The sequence below is a fragment of the Tiliqua scincoides genome, chromosome 1, assembly GCF_035046505.1.
Source record: "Tiliqua scincoides isolate rTilSci1 chromosome 1, rTilSci1.hap2, whole genome shotgun sequence".
NCBI classification, from domain to species: Eukaryota; Metazoa; Chordata; class Lepidosauria; order Squamata; family Scincidae; genus Tiliqua; species Tiliqua scincoides.
In genome coordinates this window covers 143644321-143667231 of record NC_089821.1, presented here as the reverse complement: position 1 = coordinate 143667231, position 22911 = coordinate 143644321, and the positions used below count along the sequence as shown (strand labels likewise).

Sequence of the window (22911 nt, the reverse complement as noted above, 5' to 3'; positions counted from 1 at the left end):
GAGATATAAGATTCACAAAGGCTTGAGTAAAAACCTCTCTTCCTTTTAAAATAAGCATGGCACTAAGCCTCATGTTTCTTTTAATATAAGCAAGTGAATATTTCAAGCCCCTACTCAAATTCAGTGGGGTTGAATTTTTGTTCTAATTCAAAATTCAAGAATTGTCACAGTTAATTAAAAACTTATTTTTTTAACCTGAGTGAAATTGACTGTGAAAATGGCATGTGATCTGCTGCTGACATCATTCATCCCAGTTGCAGCCGTGGTCCGATTTATGTTTCCTGCTTCCATAAGTTCTTCTACATCACTGTAATTTTGTACCAAGTGTTTAGACAAATCTGACCAGAAAAAAACAACAACAGAGACAACCATGATAATTAGTAAAACAAAATTTAGGAAATATACAGGGTGACCCAAAAAAAACAGAACCCACAAATCTTTGAATAAAACTGTTAATTTTAATTTTTCTTCTTTTTTCTTTCAGGGCATACAAGTCGACTTTGTGCATGAAATATTGGAACAATAATCTTCCCCAATATGTCTTGGTCAACCAAGGAAAATACATTTTGAAATTTACTGGACCTTTGTAGGATTTAATAAAATTTTTATGGGTTCTGTTTTTTTTGGGTCACCCTGTACTTGGGGGGAAAAATATCAGGTTCATTCTTATTCCTTTACAGTGGTGTAGAAGAGACACACTAAACTTAAGACAGCCATATTTATTTTCAACCAAAAAAAAAGAAAAAAGACAGCTAGGCACATTAAATGTACAGAATGAAGAGAAATCTGCAGTCTTCCTACAGATGTTGTACTCTCAGGAGACTACAACATATATTGGATGGGGATAGATTAAGACAATTAAATCCTAATAAGTGCTCTTCCATCACAAGTGCCTTTGATTTATAAGTCAGAGCTATCATTAGTCTCAAATCAATTAGCATCACACACACAGACCAGAAGAAATCTTTAAATTTTCATAGTGACAGGAGACAAATGACATACAAATTAGCAGACCCAAATAGGGATCATGGACTTTTATAACTTCATTTACACTGCCCTTCAATTTATAACCAAGACAAATTTATTCAATTAAACATACAACTGGATAGCCAATAAATTGAAGCATTAGGCTGCTAAACTCGCACCTTCAACATAAGGGCCTTCTTTCGGGTGTTCACGAATTCTTAAATTATTTGTTTTTGAAGATTTGCGCCTCAATAAGTCTCTGACTCGTTCATTATAAATTTCCAGGTAACTGAAACAAAGGGGATTTCAATCAAAAGATTATCCACATTTAAAAGCCAAAGTACAAAAAAGAATCTGCCTTATACAAGCACCTCTATCATTAAGATACATATACATATGACAACAGTCCCATCCAAAAAAAATCAAGGGAATTGTAGGAACATTCAGTTGAACATACAGCTTTAAGTCGTTACAGTAATTCTTTACAGGGTGGCAAAGAGGATGGAGGGTTAGACTGTGTCCTGCGACAATCCCACTTTTGCCACTGAATGGCCTGGACGAGACAATTGTCTTTCAGTTTCTCATCCATAAAATGATAATGACATACACCAGTGGTTCTCAAACTTCATAGCACCCAGACCCACTTTTTAGAATGACAGTCTGTCGGGACCCAACGAAAGTTATGTCATTAGCCTGGAAGTGATGGCATGGCCGAAAGTGACATCATCAATTTAGGCTTCACACCTAAACCACAATAGCCAAAAGTTCCATTACACAGCACGCTTGTGCTGTTATTCTGCATAGCTTGGAATTCAAAACTCCAGCTTGGAAGTCAAAGCAGAACATGGTCTTTCTCCAACCACACAGTCCTTTCCACCATCCCATCTTCCCACCTATTCAGGGCAAAGCACCACACCTCTCTCCTACTGGGAGCCCATGCTGCCCAGCAGCTATGTAGCCTGCATTTTCAGTTCTGTATTTTCAATGGTGGCTGAGCTAGTGCCACATGACCTACCTGAAATTGGCTTGTGAAGGAAGCCAACCAACCCACAGTTTGAGAAACTGACCTATACCACAGGGCTGCTGAATAATCAGAGTGAGTAGAATCCTGAAGTGGGCAAATGAAAGGAAATACACAAAGAGGGACTTCCATGCCTCCTATACCTCCAAACAGCAGCCCCCTATGCCCAATGATAAATATCTCCCAAGGATCAATGAACCTTCAGGAATGGAATGGCATGTGGCATGGGATAGAATGTGCCAAAATCAAGAAGAGTCACTCCCTTTTTCAGCAATTCCCGTGGGAACTCTCCTTGCATGAACTTCTATCCACTCAAGCAAATCAAGGTACAATCCACCATAATGTAAGTGTACATTCTCTTCTTTCTTTTGGTTATGTAGGGCTAAACCATAAGAACATAAGAAGAGCCCTGCTGGATCAGGCCAAAGGCCCATCTAGTCCAGCTTCCTGTATCTCACAGTGGCCCACCAAATGCCCCAGGGAGCTCACGAGACAACAGACACAATGAGCAGCCTGGTGCCCTCCCGTGAATCTGGCAATCTGAGGTAGCCTGCCTCTAAAACTAAGAGCTTGCACGTACCTACTATGACTTGTAACCCGTAATGAACATCTCCTCCAGAAATTTGTCCAATCCCCTCTTAAAGGCATCCAGGCAAGACGCCATAGCTACTTCTTGTGGCAAACCAGCAGAGCACCAGAATTTCCCACAGTAAATAGCAATGCTATCATAACTAAATTGGGACCAAATTGTTATAAATACAATATACAATACTTGCATGAATGAGTATAATGAGAGCCAGTGAATAGTAATGTGTTAGAGTGTTGGAATAGTAGTGGGGAGATCCAGGTTCTAATCTATCATGAGCCACCTTGGCGATCTCTTCAATGGAACAAAAAGCATAAAAATATTTTAAATAAATAAAATCACAAAGGCAGAGAAAAATGAATAGTGTTAATATTGCTTTTTTCCACCTTAATACTCAACACACCTCACACACACCACCCAATCCAGATCCTTCTGTGAGACAGTTTAGTATTTATTAATTCCATACTACAGATGGGGACCTGCCACTACTTCCTTCACTGCTGGATACGAACTTGCAAATGGGAGCATTCCTCAGAGGCCCCTGGGACACTGCAGAACCTCTGTGGTATGTTCCCACTAACTAAAAAGGAGGGCAGGGGATGAAAAATTGCCATGTGAGAACACATGTTGGCAGAGTAGAATGTGAAAAGCAGCTGCCACAGACTTCAGCAGTGGTAACAGCAATTCTTTCCCATTCTCTCACTCTAAGGCTGTGTATGGAAGGAGCTTTGCTTCCCCCACCTACTAAGCTATGGGAGGCAGGGACCGAGGGCTGGTCTGGTCTCAAGATGCAGTACAAACTGGCACCAGCCACAACCACCTTCAGAGCTTAGGTGCTTTCTTCTTTGCTTGGAGTTCTCTGGTGGTCAGAATACATAGCACTAGAATAAAACCTGCAAGCTGTCATTCTTTCACTTCTTGGGAAAAAAGTAAGCTCTTAGTCAAATTCCCAGACTTCTTAGTGAATGTAATAAAAAACTCATGTTCAGTGACTTGAGATGCATTTGTTATTCACTCCAAATATATTTCAAAGAACAGGAAAATGTTACAGGATACAAGACTTCTTTAATACATTGCACAGTTATTCTGCTAAACAAGCTTACAAAGCATCTTGCAAAACATAATAAAATTACATATATTTCTCTTATATTGAACATGCGTTAATGTTATTCTGCACCAGACTCAGGTGAAACGGCTGGCAGTTAAGACAATCAGGGAGCCCCTAGCCCTCCTGCCTTGTCAAAAACTCACAGCACAATCCTATGCACTTTCTCAGATGCAAGTCCTCTCAAGTAGAATGGCACAGTGATGGGTGCAGGAGACATGATCAGGAGGAGTTTAAAAGGTAGGTCATGCAGAACCCATCACCTGACATACCCTCTTCCATGGCTCTTTAACCTCCATCTGCTTTAATTACATGCACAGAAATCCCTTTTTAATGGTAATGGGGAGGAACAACGAACTAAATTTCCCTCCTTTCTTTCCTCTCCCTTGTTGGTTCATCATGAAGTTGAGCCAACAGAATAAATTGCTTACAAATATAATAAACTAGTTGCTTGATTTACTTGGACATTCAATGCTTGCAAGGTTACTCCAACAATAGCTTTCAAGAACTAGATCCTGCGATCACTCAGAAGCTGTGGCTGGGCAGCCTTCTCTAAACTCTCTCCCAGTTTCTTCTAGATTAGAATTATCAATTTAAAAGTCCTTTTCTGGTCTTCATGTCTTTTACATGGCAACACTACCTCTTGAATCCCAGCATCTACCAACAATCTACCAACAAACTCCTCTCTCACTGATTCTGCTGTCCCTTTTACTATGCCCTCTCAGCCTCTATGATCAATCATATGACACATGCTTTCAAAGATACTTACCAAAGGTACATAGTTAAAAGCCAGAGGCAACTCTTGAAGGGAATTCTGAATAACCAAATTGATGTGTTCATCCCAATCAGAACTGCAGCTTTATGAAGCAACCATTTAGATAATCATAGCATACTCTAACCACCACAGTTCAAGCAGCCACAATAATGAACATCAGTACATCAAAGATGACAGAATTCTGCCTTCTCTACTCCCTCAGCACAGGCTGTCAGAAGCAAGGCCCAAACAGTATACAGCAAAACCTTGCACTTTCATCTGGTTATGGACCAGAATATGGATGAAAGTTAAAGCATAGTCTTACTTAGCTTGCAAATTTATTCTGGCTGGCTAAACATGTAAATAACTAACTAAATAGCACCTGCGAATGTGTGCAAAAGCTAAACAAATAGAGACAAACATAAGAATGTTGATGAATGTCATGGAACGTTGGATGAAATAGGACGAAAGAGGAAAGCACATAAATGAAATCTGAAATGTGGCTATAATTGAAAACAGCTGCAAGAGCAAAGCGATGAAAGTCAGGGTATTGCTATATCCACTTTTAGTTAGATTCCACCAACTCTGCTTTAAAGATTAACCAGAGGTTCTGTGACGTCTGAATCCTGTTTCTTCACACAAGATTGCACTGTCAGGGAACCATCTGCAGTCTCAGCTGAAAAGAGATCCTGGTATGCTATGTAAAATGTGTAAAGCTCTTATAGGGACTGACTGTAACTTTCCTTTTGGGTAGCATCCAGTAGGAAGAAACTGCAAAGAGTCTCTTAGTGGTGCTACAAAAGAGCATAATACAAAATTAACTGGAATTCTACATGGCACAAACAGGTTTGGGAGTAGCAACAGAATACAGGTGGGAGATGTTATGTAATCCCTGTTCCGATACGGTTGTATAAAATTTTATACAGGAGGAAGAGAAAACTACATCCCATGAAGTTTTAGAATGAAACGAGACGAGGCAAGAACAGCAAAACAGAAGGACAACCTCGGTTGTATATAGTCATGCTATTTGTATCCAAACATACCTGACCTCTGTTCGAAAAGAGGCTTCGTTCCACCTTGTTTTCTCATTTATTCGGTTGAATAATCCTTCACAAATTCGAGGTATTAAACCCGCATCCCCCTACAACAACAGGAGCCATTGTCAACACTGCCACATGCTTAATACAGCAGCAACAGTCCAGAAAAAGCACCAACAGAGCTAGTATTCAGAGCCAAGGAATTTGGAGCCTCTCATTCTGGCAGAACTACTTTGAAATTAGCTTAATTAATACAAATTCCAGTCACCTGCTATGAGGATGTTTCACACGTTACCTTTACCAACACTGAATTTAGTGTTTAAAGCTCCAATTTTAGATCCTGAATCCTGCAATCTAAGTTTAATTGGATTCCATTAAATCTAATGGAACTCACTTCCACGTAAAAACACACAGGATCACACTGTAACTGAGGAGCCAGCTTATTTTTTCCCATAAAAGGTACACAATTTGGTAAAGCTGTCTAGATCAACATATTCAATTTGGTACCCAATCAAAGAATCATAAACTCAGTTTTATAAACGTGTGTCTTTGTATACGCTAAATATAAAAACAGCTTGAACTTATACAAAACCATAAACAATTACAAACAAGCAACATTTGTACATGACAGAAGAACATACAAAAGGAAGTTCTAGTAAGGAAATTAAAACTCAGAAGATGACCTACAGTGTTTCCCATCATAGTGTAAGACTTTCCAGATCCTGTCTGTCCATATGCAAATATGCAAGCATTATAACCTTCAAAAGCAGATTTGAGGACATCAGTGCCAAGGTTGTTGAAGACCTGGAAAGGGGGGGGGAAGAGAAGAAAGTTAAAAACCAGTCTAAAGAGAAAACCTGGTAATGTTCCATAACAGAATAAAAATGTAACTTTTAATTTGTTCTCTTCAGTAAAGTACCAAAACTGCTATAGCATAAAAGCATCTTAAAAGGCAATAAGCTAAGTAAAGTGTTCACTAAAGATGATCAGTTAAAGCATTTCCAAAAGTTAATTTTGTACTTTGTCTAATAGTCCAGACAAGTGCACACTAAGGAATTCACAGCAGTCTGTGCCATCTGCTTGGATGCTCTTCCTACTTGCTAGGCCTACTTATTACATTTTCACTTTACTAGAAAACAAACCTGTATCACAGAGAAGTACAGGCAGGCAGGCTCCCGTATCCATGGCGTTCCTTTCTGCCTCCCCTGGATACCAAAACCATGGATTCAGAGGAACGCTATCAAACTAGCAGTTCCTGTGCCACCGAACCCTGCACTTATTACCTTAGTTTTTGTTTCATGGTGCTGCAGTTTCCTCCTTAAACAAAGCAACATTCTTGCTGAACTGAACAGTTATGTGCAGACAATGATTCTGCATGCTGCTACAAACAGGAGACAACTGAACATTAACAGGAAGCACTTCCTGTTAATACTCAGTCTAAAATGCAGGCTGATTGCCTGCACATCTTTCTTCAGTTTAGCAAGAATGTTGATTTGTTTAAGGAAGAAACACCAGCTCTTGCAGTGCTACTAAACAAAAGCAAAGGTAGAGGAATGAGAGGGAAGATCTGCAAATAACAGATCCTCATATACTGGATCAGCAGATATGGAGGTCTGCCTATATTTTCATCCTGAACTAGCACAAAAACTTTGCAAAGAAGGTATCCTAGCCCCCCATCAGTCTGTAGCATGCAGTCCCTTAATGGAGCACACACAGACTGCTATGGTGGGAAGAGCCAATCAAACAACCTGGCAAAGTAAATATTTGTATTCACCCTTCCATAAGTCACCTTGCCAACCATGGAGCCCCTTGGACCAATGCCCGCTATTTTGCTGGCAAATATCTGAGGAAATGCAGGGGGAATGTTGAGCCTGGAAACAGGCTCTGCTGGGTGTGCTGCCACCACCATGATCCATCCCCAAACTTCCCCTTGCCCGGTCTGCTCTCTACTCCAAACTGCCACCTTACCTGCTTCAGTGCAGCACCCAGGAGCTGCTGCTACACACTGCATTAGCAACCCTGAGAGCACAATTGCAATGCCCCCTTTTACACTTTAGTAGCTAGTGCAGTAGTAGCTGCACTTATGGCAATGGATGAGGAGTTCCACTGCTATAAGTGCCCTATAGGATTGGGTCACACAACCAGTTTTTTATAGTTTGTGAAACCATGCATTGTGCCTCACCAGTAAATCAAATTTCTTGTTGGATTTGGAAGGATTAAGTTAGGCAAGCCCAAGGACTTGGGTATATACAGAAGAATGTTAATTTTTTTTTTCTTTGAACAGTAGATTTTCCATCCAAATCCCAAACTCCTTTTGAAACTCTCCTCTGTTTCAAAAGAGGTCTGTCCTGTGACCTGAGAGTCTGCCGGTTACAACACATGTGATTCTTTGAGTTAACTGCTGTGTTTTTAGTGCTGGCCTGTGATTGCAAAAACAAAAGGGTAGTCATGGTTAGGTACTTGACAGCTACAATACATGTTGCACAGCTCTAATAGCTTGAAGCCCAAAGACAAGTTGAAAGCAAAGTGTGAATGCATGGAGCCTAATTTCCAAATAAACATGCGAGACTGAACAAAATCTTTACTGCTTACTTAGTGCAGAAGTTACAGCAGGTGCCTTAACTTACAAACTTCATGATTTTTTGAACATGCATGAATTTGAAAGTATTTTAACTCCTTTTTTTAAACTGAAAAAAATTTTTAGGACATTCAGAAGGCCTATTGTTTGTAAGTATTTTAGAAAGCAAAAATAACTAACCCTGGCAGAGTGCCTGGACTACTGGATGGCACCAGATAGGGAGAAAACACTGGCTTCACTAATGTTAGGAAATCTGAGGTAGAAATAAAAATACTCAAGGATCCAGGCTTGAGAAGTTTTGTACACTTTGTATATATGAGCACCAATATCTAACATGTAATTATTACTTGCACCTTCCTGCAAGATCTCTGTAAAACCTCAGAAGTCTGATCGTATGCATGATTATAAGAAAATTCCTCCTACTTCATTCAATGCATCTCACTCCTGAATTAGACAAACAGATAATATTGCAAAAAATCATATTTTAACAACATGAGTATGGTACTCCCATAAGCTAGGCCAAGGATAAAAGAAAAATTAAAGACTCTAGGTTAGAAAGCCAAGAAACATATCAGGGCTGTTTCTAAGAGTGTTTTCTGAGTGCTTGAGAGACCTTCCATTAAAGATGTGGGGGAGATTCATGTGATGTTCCAGTTCATTTGAAGTATTTTATATGTCTTGTAAAGACCTGGCTACCCAAGAGGATCAGTAGATAACTGGGTAATACAGTTACTGTGTATAAGTAAATATAGACTCAAATTGGAAATGAAGGCAACTGTCAATTCAGAAGTTAAACTGGGGGTTACATGAATTTTGTCCTATGAATGTGCATGGTTCACATGCACTAAACATAGCTAATAAAAAAGGTTTCATAATAAACTAAACTATACATAATTTAGTTTATTATGGCAGTAAACTATACTGCCATAAATATAAGGATATTTATGTACCACTTTTCAACAAAAAAGTTCACAAAGCAGTTTACAGAGAAAAATCAAATAACTAAATGGCTCCCTGAACCAAAAAGATTCACAATCTTAAAAGATGCAGAAGAAATATCAGCAAACAGTCACTAGAAAACACACTGTGCTGGGATGAAGAGAGACAGTTACTCTCTAAATATAAGATACTAAATATAAGGTGAGCACCACTTGGAAGACTGCCTCTCTGCCCGGATAGCTTACAGCAACTGCAGCATTTAAAATTCTCTCAACATCAATAACACCCTTAATTGTTCAGTCAAATAGCAGGAACATAAATATTCTTCTTTTATCCTGAAAGAGAATCACAAGTATCCATTTGCCTACCATTTCCTGACATGCATAGTTTGGACTTTTAGTATCAGCTGAAAAGTAGGAAAAATCATATGTAAATGTTTTAGTCCGTTCTCTTCCCATGTCTCCAGTTCCTCCCTCTGGTATCTACAAAACAAGAACAAGGAAGTCTATCACTATATTCCATGCTGAAACACCAACTGTAGACTTTTATCACTTCTGGGGGAAAAATACACACCCACAAATACCAAAAGAATCTTATTTACCTCGTTTAGAAGCAGTCCTTAAGTCTTTTATTTTTTTAGTGTAATGAGATGTTATTTAACAATTACTTCAATTTAATGTTAAAAATATTACATAGTGTTAAGGATTATTATAGTTAGGTCACATCTATCTGTGGATGGTATCAAGAGCCTGTAAATGTTAATTCTTATGGGGTTTCAATATATCCTTTGCTCATGTGCTTTTTTTCTCCTTCAACTTAACCCCACCCCAAGGTACGATTGATTTTTAAAAACAGAATTGTTAACACCTATGGCAAAACAAAGTACCTCTTGTGTTAAGAGTTTTCACTATGCTGGGGTAAGTTAGACCTCGGACAAGCAGCATTTCACCCCCCCCCCCCATTCACCTTAAGGATCTAAGCCTTCTGCCTTTTAACACACACATAAACAAGGTATTGAAAGAGCAATTCTCCAATGCCTGCTTTTAGGAATATCCTCCCATTTACACACACGCACACACACAGGGAGAGGAACCACCATACTATAGAAAAAAACATAGAATATGCAGTGGTACAAAAGAGAGAAAAATGTTCTACATATGTTTAATATCCCTTTGCAGTCAGTTATGATTCCAAATGCATAGGCATTCAATCTGCAAAATCCATCTTTAAATACAGTTAACAGTGAAGGAGTACATTTAGCATAAAATGAAGTGCAACATAGAATAATCAGGCTACTCCAAGATGTACAAAGCCACCAAGCCTATCCTCAAAGTAATCTGTTTAGCTCATGGGACACACTAGAAGCCCATTCTAAGTACCAGAGCAATAATTTTTTTAAAAATGTTTAATATTAAACTCTTAATATTTGAGCCAGACATAAGCTACAGGATGCCAGTACCCTAATGGTGCAAACATAAGGTCTTTTCTTCATTTCGTACACACTTAAAACTTCTAAGGTTATATTGGCCTGCCTGGGGGTGCAGGAATTTTTTTTTTTAATACCCCTTTTGGCTGGTTGAATATAATCTTCAGACCACCATATGCCTATTCTATCTTAAGGAGGTTTATCCATCCTTGACAACTAGTAGCAAACAATGTTGCCACATTGTGTCATACCACAGCTTGCTAGGAAAAGACACAAAAGCAGATGAGACAAAATAAAGCAAGAAAATTATTTCCATAGTGATTGAAATACTCACCTTCAGATTTGTAATAGTAGTTTTATTTTTCTCCATCGAAATAATAAATTTAGAATCCAGATCCTTTTCCCTGTAAAATTAACATTAAAAAGTAGATTGAACACATTAGAGCACTGTTTCTCAAACTGTGGGTTGGAACCCACTAGGTGGGTCACGAGCCAAATTCAGGTGGGTTCCCATTCAGTTCAATATTTTATTTTCCGTATATTAGACTTGAAGACAACATGGTATGCAACTGCATTTGGGGAGATCTGTACTTTTAACAGGCTACAATGTATATGCTTTTAATGATAGTTAATGGGGCTTACTCCTGAATAAGTGTGGTTAGGATTGCAGCCTAGGATTGTTAAAAACTTTTTCCTGCTTGATAATGTCACTTTCGGCCATGCAATAACTTCCAGGTTAATGACATCACTTCTGATGGGTGTCAACAAATTGTCATTCTAAAAAGTGGGTCCTGAGCTAAAAAGTTTGAGAATCACTGCATTAGAGAAAAAGATTACAGGCAGCTAATCTGTATTTTTATTAACCCATATAGTATAAATAAACTGAAGTTTCATTCTAGCCCTTTATCATCATTTTCAGTAAACTTACTTGTGTTTGTGTTAGGGAAGGCACCAGGAAAAGCCAGTCTGACTGGGGGGGGGGGGTAGAACCTAGTGCTCAACATGTGTATACTCTTCCTGCTCTTCGCTTTCCCTTTCCCTTTTTACAGGGCTAACTGCTAAACAGAGAGGGAAATGGTAGTTCTGTCTGCTATTACCATCCCAAGTGAAAGAGACCAGGCAAAGGGGGACCCATCTGGGATCAAAAGGGCCTCCCAGAAGAGCACAGAACCCCAGGGGTTCTTATTTAAGATCAAGATCACAGTAGCACCTGAGAATGATCAGATGTGACAACCCACTTAATTACAATGAGGTTAAGTCACAACCTATTTATGAGTCCTGATCCTTCTGATGAAGACCTCTAAGTTAAACAATTTGCACATTTTTTAAATAGAGTAATTTGCAAATTAAGACTGGAAATTTATGCTGGCAATTTTCAAAATAACACAGTCAGTATATAAATAAAAGTCACAATGTGCCTCCAGCACTAGCCTGTGGGGGATTCCCTTCACAGATCAAGATGGCATAGGGAAAGGGTTGAAGAGGGAGGATACGGGGAGTGAGAATGGTTACTGATGGCTGAGAAAGGAATGAAAGCGATCTTGGGCAAGAGAAGTCACCAGTTGTCAGCATGAGCATGAAATGACTTTTCCTCTAATCCAGGGCAATTCCATTGCTTCCTGTGGGGAAAAAATGTCTTTAACATATGTGTAGATTTGGGAACCTTTGACTAAATTGGGAGCTGCCTGTATATCAACAAACTTTCCAATGTCTGGTTTTACAACCTGCATTAAGTCCTTCAGCAAGTTTGAAGTAGACTATCTTGGCAGCTGTTCAGTCTCTTTCTCCTCCTTTGAGTAAAAGGAGCTAAAGGAATAGGCTAAGAAGTCAGCCTAGGAAATTGATAGATTTACTACATTCCCAAAGTTTGGTGCTGTTGAAATAAGATTACTCTCCAGTCTAGCCATAAGCCTCTTTTCACTGAACTGTATGTGTTGTACTGAGCTCCATAATCATAGGAAAACAAACTTCTTGGCTTACAACCAATACTAATAATCAACAGTGACAGCCAAATTCCTCAGGGATCTTTCCTGGTAGCTCATCTAGATAAATATAAAGGAATTTTTGAGAATGAACATGATCAGAAGCAACAGAGCTAAAACAAAAACAATTATGGATTTCAGTAGCTTTCAGAAAAGAATCCATTACTACTTCACTGTACTGTTAATAAGGCTATGAGGTCAGTCATGACCTTCTCCCCTATACATCAGTATTAATAGACATAAGAAGCTGGTTTCTCCAACTCCCACCGCTGAAACATCAAGGAGGGCAGGAGAAAGAGTAGGCAACCCACTGACTATGAGGTCTACCCCAAAATATAGCAAATGCACTCCAGTGATAAAATAAGCTATAATAGAAAAACCTATATTAAAGTGTCTCGGAATTACATAATTTTTTTTCTTGCATTTCATTTTACTGCAATATTCTTTTTACACTGGTGTGTATCTGATATATTTTGGGGTAAACTTTCTTGCCTATTTCTCGAATTTCCATGTCACAGGTCCTGACTGGACAACGGCAGGGCAAATTCTGTTTACTTATACAGGATGCCAGCTGAAAAACGGTTAAAATGAGACAGACTTATCATTAGGCTATTAAGAAAGTTTCCTAATTTGTAATTTTGAAGGAGGAGAAACATATAGAGGAGGCGTTAGTACAAATTCACCAGGAACAAAGTTGTTGCAGTGCCGCACTAGAGGCTGATGGCAGGGGACCCCAACAGAGGACACACATTTGGTTAAAGCCATTGAAGGAGGGTGAGGGGAAGAAATTATGCCCCACACATTCCACATGCCCCAGAAAAAGAAGAATACCACCAAGGAAGCAATACACAAATGTAATAAAGCCAACAGCAACACAGTGGACTTTGAAGAAAACTTCTATGTCTTACACAAGCAATTCAGACAGTTTGAATAGTGAGCAATTAATCTAACCTTCATCTTAGCCTGGCAATGATTTGTTGATTTGTTCCGTATTCTTTTAGGCAAAGGGAGGAGTAGCAGAAACAGAACTCAGCATTGTACCTGCATAGCCAGCTTAGCCAGTCATCTTTATTTCCAATTCTCAGTGTGATTTATAATGACTCATTAATTACTGCTGCTTCTACCTTGCATCCACCTCTTTTTCAAGCAAGGAGATGAATATGAGGGGCTCAAGAAACCTTCCACCATGACCTAAACCATTGGGATATCACCTTGGAATACAGAGATCCTCAGAAATTAGACAGAATGGTAGAGAAAGGCAGGTAATCTGGCCACAAGCACTGACCAGATCCATTCCTAGTTAGCTCCTGCAAGGAGACTGCATCATGTATTCTCAGTCAGTTGTGGAGACATAATTCTAAAAGTTTTCTTTATTATACAAATAAAGATGCTTCCCAGGCTTTTCAACGTGTAGAAAGAGAAGAAAACGTAGCTCTACACACTGTTCTAGATAGAGATGCAATATCGATCATCAAAAAACTCGCGGAAGTTTCCTTTACATCTCCACTAAAGGAATACCTTAAATCAACACAAAATCATTGTTTCCAAGATAACAAGGTTTCAAAATAATATTTTCAAGACCCTTACATCTAGAAAGCATGTGAGCTAAGAATCAAGATTCTGCAGTACCCCTCAAACCAGCATTCAGTTTAAAACACACAGGAAACCTGAAATCTTCAGATCAACAACTTTAATCATGCTTCTATGAAATTAGCAAAGTTAAAGTGCCACTTCAATATATTAAATCCTTTTCCTCAAAAACAGTCATTTCCAAAGCACAACTATTTTAAAGATTTTCACACTGGCAATATCCCTTTTTAATTATGTTCAGAGAAACTACATCAAGAAAATGTTGCTTTAGTAATGAATCTTAAATTGGTTTCAACTGAAAATCAGATGTCTGCAGTGCCCAAGATTGTTAAGTCTCAAGAAACTATCAGACTTTAGAATTCATAATGGGCAAACACTTCCAAACCACACTAATGGTCACTCACTTAACACAAAAAACCGATCTATCAGTTTTGTGCCACCTAAGAATCAGTGGACTGACAGACACAGTTCAGGTCTGCCCAAGTTTGCTTTGCCTTTTCAGGGACAACTTCTCTATTCCATTTAATGTAGCAATTCATTCAAAACAAGTCTCATTTTTGGGACTTCCAGTTCCCTAGGTGCTGAACCTTCTTTCCCGCCCTGCATGAGAGTTCAGTGTTTACCAAAGAGCATGGACTTTTATAGGTCACAAGATCAGTCCCAAACTGGCTTTTGGTCAGCAAGAAGGAATGCAACTTAGGTTACCCATATACTGTATCTACAAGCAGCCTAATTAGCCTTTCCTGTGTGCAATTATGCCTTGACTACATTCTGCTTCAACAATGGTTGGGTTTTGTTCTCTTATGATTCAGAAATGGAGAAAACAAAGTAATTGTTACAGAAAATCGCTGTACCTTATTTTCAAGAGTAATATCTTCAAGACATTTTAAATAAAAGGTTAACACTGATTTCTTTATTTGCTTCCTTATAAAACAAAAATAAATTTCCTGGGGCCAATTCCACTGAACAAAAGGCAGGTATATATGAAGTGAATGAATAGTTTATCACATTTATAAACCACAAAGAACAGTGAACCCTATATCTGCACATAGCTGTGTGCACATTGTGTTCATAATACAGCAGTTGCGTACAGTTATTCAACTCAGTTGTTGGGACAGATTATTTTCTAATATCTGAGAAGTAGTAATACATCTGAGATATCCTCACTGGAGATTATGTGTTAATCTTAAAAGCCTCATTATCAAATCTTTTTACACAGCTTAATTTCTTATAATTAAATTCCATTATGCTTTGTGTGTGTGCGAGCAGTAAGCCCTTGTAAAATTTGTAGTTATCTTCAGTGATACAGGGCAGAACCTTATCTGCTGCTATATTTCTTAACAAAAATATTCCGTTTTGGAAAATGCATCATTTCATTAAATTAGTAACATAATTAGCTGTTAATTTTTTTCACATGACTAGTCCCAGAAATCACATGTGTGTAGGCACACACACAATACTGCCCATTTAATGATAAACCAGTTTTCCTGCTATGTGAGCTCTAGGCTCACTTTCTCTCTCTTCCCCATCTTTCACCAAGAGAGAAGGGAAGGAAATAATGTATTTTTGTTTTAAAGACATTATGTCCTACTGTAGGAACTGCAATTTACATTAAATTGATATTTGTTAGGAACTTAGAATACTGTAATGAACTGATCCATATTTCTTTCCCATAGAAAAGAAACCATAGTTTCAAGCTGAATTTTTATATCTACTGACACTTGGCTCCCTAAGACACTAGTTTAAGGCCGACAAGAATAAGGGTAGGCAACCACTAAGGGTTACCGTTAGTGCCTCACAAGTCTGCCTCCTAGTGCAGTCAATTACTTTTTACCTCTCATCTATCCACAAACGTCTGCATTCTCCAGGCAATGGGAACTTGGTGTAGCAGTGCAGCTAACTGTAAGTCCCTACTTCAAACCCCACCTCTGACAAGAACTCAATAGATTGCCCTGGACAAGTTGTTCTCTTTCAGCCTGAAGCACTGCATAAATGCTAAACATTATTAAGCAAAATGCATTAACAAAAAAGATGCATTGCACAGTTTATGCCACCTCGCTTTTGACAAGTCTATCATTTGTGCAAACATGGAAGAATTCTTTGCTAAACATCTTGTCAATAATTTCAGTGGTCCAGGTAAACCTCAACTTTGAACCATTTCTGCCCAGCTCACAGGTGTACACATTTGATCCATGTTGCATATATACAGCATTGGGCAGAAATGGCTTAAGTGGACTTTTCATTGACTTGCAGCCACTGCACAGTGGGAAATACATAACAACTGCATGATCCAAAGGATGTACTGAAGGACCGACGGTCCTTCTGACATGTATTATTTTATTAACAGTATTTTTTATTAACAGTATTTCACTAATGTCCTGCTGTTGCATCAAGGGGCATCTATGTAACTCATTACAAATAGTTCCCAGCAGTCTCCTATCCAACTGCTGAAGCTTGCAGGACCAAACTGGCTTAACTCCAGTAACACAACTTTATTGTGTTCCTTCAGTTATGTGGAAAGCTTGATGGTATACAATTAGTCAGAATATACACAGGGGACAGACAAACCCTCTGAATACACATTCACATTGTTATTCCACCTACTGTAAACAATGAAATTTACTTCATGTCAGGGATCAAATGCATAGAGAGGTATCTGGGATTAATGGACTAAACACAAGGTTCTCTTTTTTTCCCTTTAGTCTAGTTTACTGTGGTCCAACATGACCCTGAGAGACCAGCTCTGGTGGCCCTCAGATGGAATTCAGTCCCCCACTCCCCCCTTCAGTACGGCACCGCATGCTCCACAGCAACTTTGTGCTCATCAACTGGCAAGGGGCAGGGCATACTGGTGGCTTTTCGATCTCCCTGCCTTCTCCTTTGCTGGTAGGGTGAAGCCCCGCCACACCTGCCTCCACTCTGAGCCTGCCAAAAGCAGCAGCTCAGAAAATGGAAGTCATTGGCAGTGACATCATCAAATCACCACCAATTACTTTCGGGAAGGCCCAGTCAGGGATCTTGCAAGGGTCATGGGGCACTCCCCAGTTGCCCAAAGTTGGGCTGCCCTGCTCTATTCATATTTCATAGAAACCCAGTCAGACATACTCCTTAACTGGCCCAATGATGTGTTTTCCATGATGCCTAAGAGAACAATGACAAAAAGACAAAAAAAGAGCGAAACAGAAATTCTATAAAAAGCATAAGATCATGCTTTTGAATATGGATCCACTCAAAACTGGATATGCAAATAATCAGGATGGCTCAGCTGCTCAGTCCTGATCAGCTCACCTGAGCCCCCCCCCCAGAAAACAGAAGGAGTTAGAGCCCTCCCACTCCCTAGAAGACACAAGAAGCCAGGAAGAACTGCCATTAGCACTGAGTTGTTTTTCCAGCACAGCATAAAATTGTTAACAGCTTCCATTTTTTGTTCCAGTTTTAGAGAGGAAAGCCTCAAGTCTGGGAGGAGAGGAAAAAATGGCATGAGAAAGCCTTTATAATATCACAGGGAAGACGAAGCAAAGGCTTCTACTCTCCATCAAGGAGAATGAGAGAAAGGAGAAGGAAACAAACAGCCTTGCCCATGTCTTCTTTCTGTCCCTGGAAAGAGAAATAAATCTAACACCGCTGCATTTGCCTAGCCAGGCAAACACACAGGGGCTGGCAAGATTCACAGGGACAGCAAGAGAAGGCAAGTCCAGCCAGTTGGCACATTGTGCTTAGAACAGACCAAGGTCCTTTCTGGTGATCTGGCAGAGATGGCCCTCATCCCAGGATTTCTTTTGCCAGATGTCTCTACTTCCTTTTGTCTCTGTCCAGCAACTGGGCTCCCCTTGCCTTTCCTCACTGCTGCTGCCACTCAAGAAGGGCTCCACTCAAAAGACAGCCCATGGGACTGTTTCCCCATCCCTTACCCACCAAAAGAAAACAGAAACAGCCCAACATACAGCCTTCAGAATGGGGAAGTGGAGATGCTGTTCTGGATGGGGCATGTTTAGCTATTTTCAGCAGCCTGTAGGAAGAGAGAGGGAAAAGAAACAGATCCACCCCTCACCACCAGACTAGAAAGGTTTTTAACTGGCCTCTGTTAGGAAGACTGCCTGTCAGCCTATTTGCTTTGCTATTGCAAGTGGGAGAGTGAGTGTTCAAAGGAAGAATGTACAAAGAGTTGGCTTGTTTGGTCATCTGGAGGCAATTCTTGCTCACCCAAGAGACCAGGAAAGTGGTCATAACTGCAAATTTGCCAATGCCTGTAAATTTGAGGCAAATGGAGCTTTATGGCCGATAAAGACTACTATTTGCCTATGATAATCACTTCCAAACTCATAACAGGAAGACTACATGGGGGAGACACTCAGCTCTAGCACCTGACCACACCACAGGAAGAGACACACTGACATGTAATAAAGCTTATTTCACTGCATGGCCAGATGCTGCTGACAACCACATCACCAGGTTGCCATCTGCCTGTGACAAGACTACAAGAAGCCACTACAGAGCAAACAATCAGTTATCAGTAGAGGCATGGTAAAAACAAAATACTGTGAAATAACACATTAGTTTTATAAAACATGATATCCTGCTCAGTTAACACAATAACACTGAAATTTACTTATCAGAGTGGCTGAGGAGCTTCTGTGAAGCATTCTGAGTGCTTCTGACTGTTTCTAAGGCCCTAACTCCACACACAGCTCTACTGCTTTCTCCTAACTGGTTGTAGTGTCTACTGAGCATGCTCAGAAGCCAACAAGGAAAATGCATGGAGCCCTATGGACAGTGGAACTGAGCCACACTGCATTTACTTGAGAGTAGGCAAAGGCACCCATAAGTAGTCCAGAATGCACCCCCCCCACCAAGGTAAGGTTGTTGGTGTTTTTTCCCCCCTGCAGTTTAAAATTAGGGGTTTTTTCCACAGCAATTCGGTGCTATGTTCAATTCTGTAGGTTTAAGTTGCTATCTTAATGTTTTAATGTTTCTTTGCTGTGTTTGGCAGCATTAGGTTCATTGTAGCTGTTCATTCAAGAAGCATGCAAATCTTAAAATGGCTCCTGCAAGTTTAATTCAAGTAGTTGACTATGTAGTCGTGCTCCTTGGAGGGAGGGTGTTTGTGCGTTATGCCACAGGCATAAAACACATATATACCACCTATATGACAGTTATTTCCACTTGATAAAAATGATTGATTAAAATGCTTTAAAATGTTAACTTGGAATAAAGTGGGGTGGTTTGCCATTGCCTTCTCCCAGCAAGTCATGTTATCCTTCCCCCAGTAAGCTGGGTACTCATTTTACCAATCTTGGAGCGATGGAGGGCTGAGATTGAACTCAGGTCCTGCTGCAGTACTGCAACCTACCGCTCTGAAGCCACACAGAGGCCACAATTTGGAATAAAAACACATAATACCACTTTCAGCCTCTCTTTTTTGAGGATAATACCAACATTCACAAAAAAAATAAAACCATTTTAAACTGCTCCTAGTTATCAGTAACCAGTCTATCTGAAAGTTCAAGTTCGGTAAAGATTAAACATCATAAACTACATTCATGGTTTTTACAGCTGGCATGCTGTATTGCAAATTTAAAAAAAATTTTTAAAAGAACATTTCCCTGTTGAGTAGAACACCACATTTTTACATTTGGACCACAAATGACCCTTTATCCATTCACTACACGAATACTCAAATATTACAGTTGTCAGGATTTAACAACTGTGCTGTGGACAGTTATATACATGCTTACTCTCAAGTAAATCCTATAATCAGTAGAAACTTCTCCCATGTTAAGTGCCTACTGTACTGCAGCCTTAGTTTATATAACATGATCATGTGAGAAGCACAACAGGTCCCTGGTGCCTTTATTACATCTGCAGAAGAGGCAATTATGACGGGTGCACCTCTTCTAGTTGAGAAAAACAAAACTGGGGTTACATTTGTTTTAAAGACACAGGGGCCCCATCCTCCTTCACACCTGAACTACCAGCAGGTTGAATGGAAGAAAAAAAAATGTTGGACCACAGTTTCAAAGCAAGGGAGCTTGGGCTGTCTATCCCTCAAAGAAGAAAAGTAATTGGGTGTTGCTCCAAGAATCAGGCACAGCCACAAACAACAGATCAGAACAAAAAAAACAGGTTGTGCACTGGATGGTGTTGCAAGCATGGTGGAGCAATTTTATCAAATGAGTGTGATCAAAGGGGGGGGGGGAATCATGACCAGGGAAGGAAGGGAGGATGAGGGAAGGCAAAGGAACCAAAAACAAGTTGTGCACTGTATAGTGTTGCAAGCACTGTGGAGCAGTGTTATCAAGTGTGTGTTATCAAAGGGGGGGATTATGACTACTCTTCTCAGGTGGAGAGCAGGGAAGGGAGGAAGAGAAGGGGGGGCAAAGGAACCAAAAACAGGTTGTGCACTGGGTGGTGTTGTAAGCACTGTGGAGGCATGTTATCAAGGGGTTCAGGGGAGCAAAGGGAAGGAAAACAAGGATGGGGGTGGCAAAGGTTGTGCACTGGGTGATGTTGCAAGCACTGTGCAGCAGTGTTACCGAGAGTGTTATCAGGGGAGTTCATGACCACTCTCAGAGGGGCAGCAGGGAAGCGAAGCACGGGGGAGGCAAAGGAACAAAAACAGGTTGTTTACTGGGTGATGGTGCAAGCACTGTGGGTGTTATGGGGGATCAGGACCATTCTCAGGTGGGCAGCAGGGAGGGAGGAGGAGGAGGAGGAGGGGGGAGGTAAAGGAAGCAAAAACAGGGTGTGCTGTGGAGGTGTTGCCAGCACTGTGGAGCAGCGTCATCAGGGGGACTCATGACCACTCTCAGGGGGGCAGGAGGGGGGGGACGGAGGGACAAGAACAGGTGGTGCCCCGAGGGGTGCTGCCAGCACTATGGAGCAGTGTTGCCAAGGGGGGGCCATGACCGCTCTCGGGGGGGGAAGTATGGGGGGCGCAGGTGTCCTCCTTGCCCTGCCCCGCGTCTCACCTGCGGTCTATAGGCCTGACCCGGACGGCCACCTTGACCGAGGCCATGGCGCCTGCCCTCCTCCCCAGCCAGAGCAGGGCTCCCGCTCTCTCCAGGGAGCGGAGGAACGAAGCAGACGGCCGCTTCCTCGGGGCGGGGGGGAGCTCACATCACGGGGCGGCGCGCGCTCCTCCCCTGGGCTCCAGGTTCTCCGCGGGACGGGGCTCCTGGCGCACGCGCCCGGACGGGGCTCTTGCAGCAGCCGCTGAACGTGCACGAGCCGAGAGGCGTTTGCCCAAACACACAAGCACCGGGCTCTAGTAAGGGTGCCTCGGAGGGACAAAGCGCCGCTGAACGCGGTTGCTGAGTCATCACAACTTTCAGCCGGACCCGAGGATGACTCAGCGTTTTTGCTCAGCTTGCTCCTGAAACTGTTGTGTGGCCGGCCGGCAGCAACAACTAAGGGAGCGGTGGAACAGCCCAAGCGGGTATACCTGGAAGTAAGTCCCATTATGTTCAATGGGGCTTGCTCCCTGGAAAGTGTGGATAGGGTTGTAGCCCTACAGCGCAATCCTGAATGGGTCTACTCGAAAGTAAGTTCCATTAGGTTCAGTAGGGCTTGCTTCCGGGAAAGCATGCACAGCATTGTAGCCCAACAGGCCAATCCTAAGTAAGTCTACTCAGAAGTAAGTCCCATTATGTTCAATGGGGCTTGCTCCCAGGAAAGTGTACACAGGATTGTAGCCCAAATGAGGTGAACACAGTCATTTCCAAAGGAGTCAGAAAATTCATGGCAGGGAAAACCATAGCCCTTTCTGTATCTGTAGCAGTAATAATTACCTAGTATCGCCTTAACAGTAATAACCTAGTAATGTGGAGTCTAGTCATGGTTACAAAGTCATTTTTCTTTGTCCTGTTTTGTCCTCCTTCCGTTGAGAAACCGCATAGTGCAGTGGAGTAGTTAATGATTGTGTAGCCTGGTGCTGAGCTCAAAATGTTGCCCTGGAAGTGATGTCACAACCAGAAGTGCCATCATACCCAGGCTTTTTAAAAAGTGAAAATTGGGAGGAGCCTACCTCCCCCCTATCAGCTCACCACCCACTTACTCTGCTGCCTTCCCCCAGTCAGTGGCATAGCTAAGGCATCTATCGACAACCTGGGGTCAAAGAACATTTTGTAGCCCCTCCCATGACAAAATCAAATTTAATTAAGTAAATAAATAAAAAGTTATTGGTTCCATGCTGTATCATAATAACATCTCATTGGCACTCAGAACAATCAGTCTCATAGGTCAGTTTGGAGTTAAGAAAATCCACTTTTTGTTCCACAAGGCAGTTGTTTTCATTTTCTGGTTAATTTGCCATAACGTTTGATAGAAAACAGATATTCCAGTGCAGTTTATTTCATTGCATTCTGCATTAAATTACCTTTCCAATTATATATAACATGATGGTATTGTTCATACATACCAAGATTTTCACAATTTTGGTCGCTAGTGTCAAGCTCAGCTTGTTGCCCCGCTAAAGCTTGATGCCTGGTGCAACTGCTACCCCCTGCACTCCCTTAGCTATGCCACTGCCTGGGAGAATTGGGCCAGTAGCCCATTAGCCTAAGGCTACATTCCTGTCCACACTTTCCTGGGAGTAAACCACACTGATTATAATGGACTTCTAAGTAGACATGCATTGGGCTCCGAGGCAGCAATTTTCAACCTCTTTCATCTCACAGCACACTGACAAGGCACTAAAATGGTCAAGGTACACCATCGGTTTTTTAACAATTGGCAAGGCACACCATACTGCCGGCAGCGGGCTCACATTCCCCAATGGGCTCTACTAATAAATGACCCTCCCCCAAACTCCCATGGTACATCTGCAAACCATTTGTGGCACAACAGTGTGCCATGGCACAGTGGTTGAAAATCGCTGACAAAGAGGATAGAAAGGTGTGCAGCTTACGCTGATGCCCTGCTGGACCTAT

The 22911-nt window shown here is 41.1% G+C and overlaps 1 protein-coding gene across 2 annotated transcripts in view; it reads right to left on the bottom strand.

The window, feature by feature from the left end:
* KIF16B (kinesin family member 16B) overlaps positions 1–21143 on the bottom strand; it is a 134487-nt gene extending 113344 nt beyond the window's left edge. For both annotated transcript variants that reach the window (XM_066609447.1, XM_066609493.1), the window contains exons 1-7: positions 20953–21143; positions 10747–10816; positions 9355–9468; positions 6157–6273; positions 5476–5573; positions 1146–1255; positions 196–338 (exon numbers count right to left, since the gene is read on the bottom strand). In XM_066609447.1, coding sequence (XP_066465544.1) covers positions 196–338; positions 1146–1255; positions 5476–5573; positions 6157–6273; positions 9355–9468; positions 10747–10816; positions 20953–20999 — 699 coding nt within the window. In that variant the 5' untranslated portion in view covers positions 21000–21143. The remainder of the gene's footprint in view (positions 1–195; positions 339–1145; positions 1256–5475; positions 5574–6156; positions 6274–9354; positions 9469–10746; positions 10817–20952) is intronic.
* Between the last annotated feature and the right edge of the window lie 1768 nt (positions 21144–22911).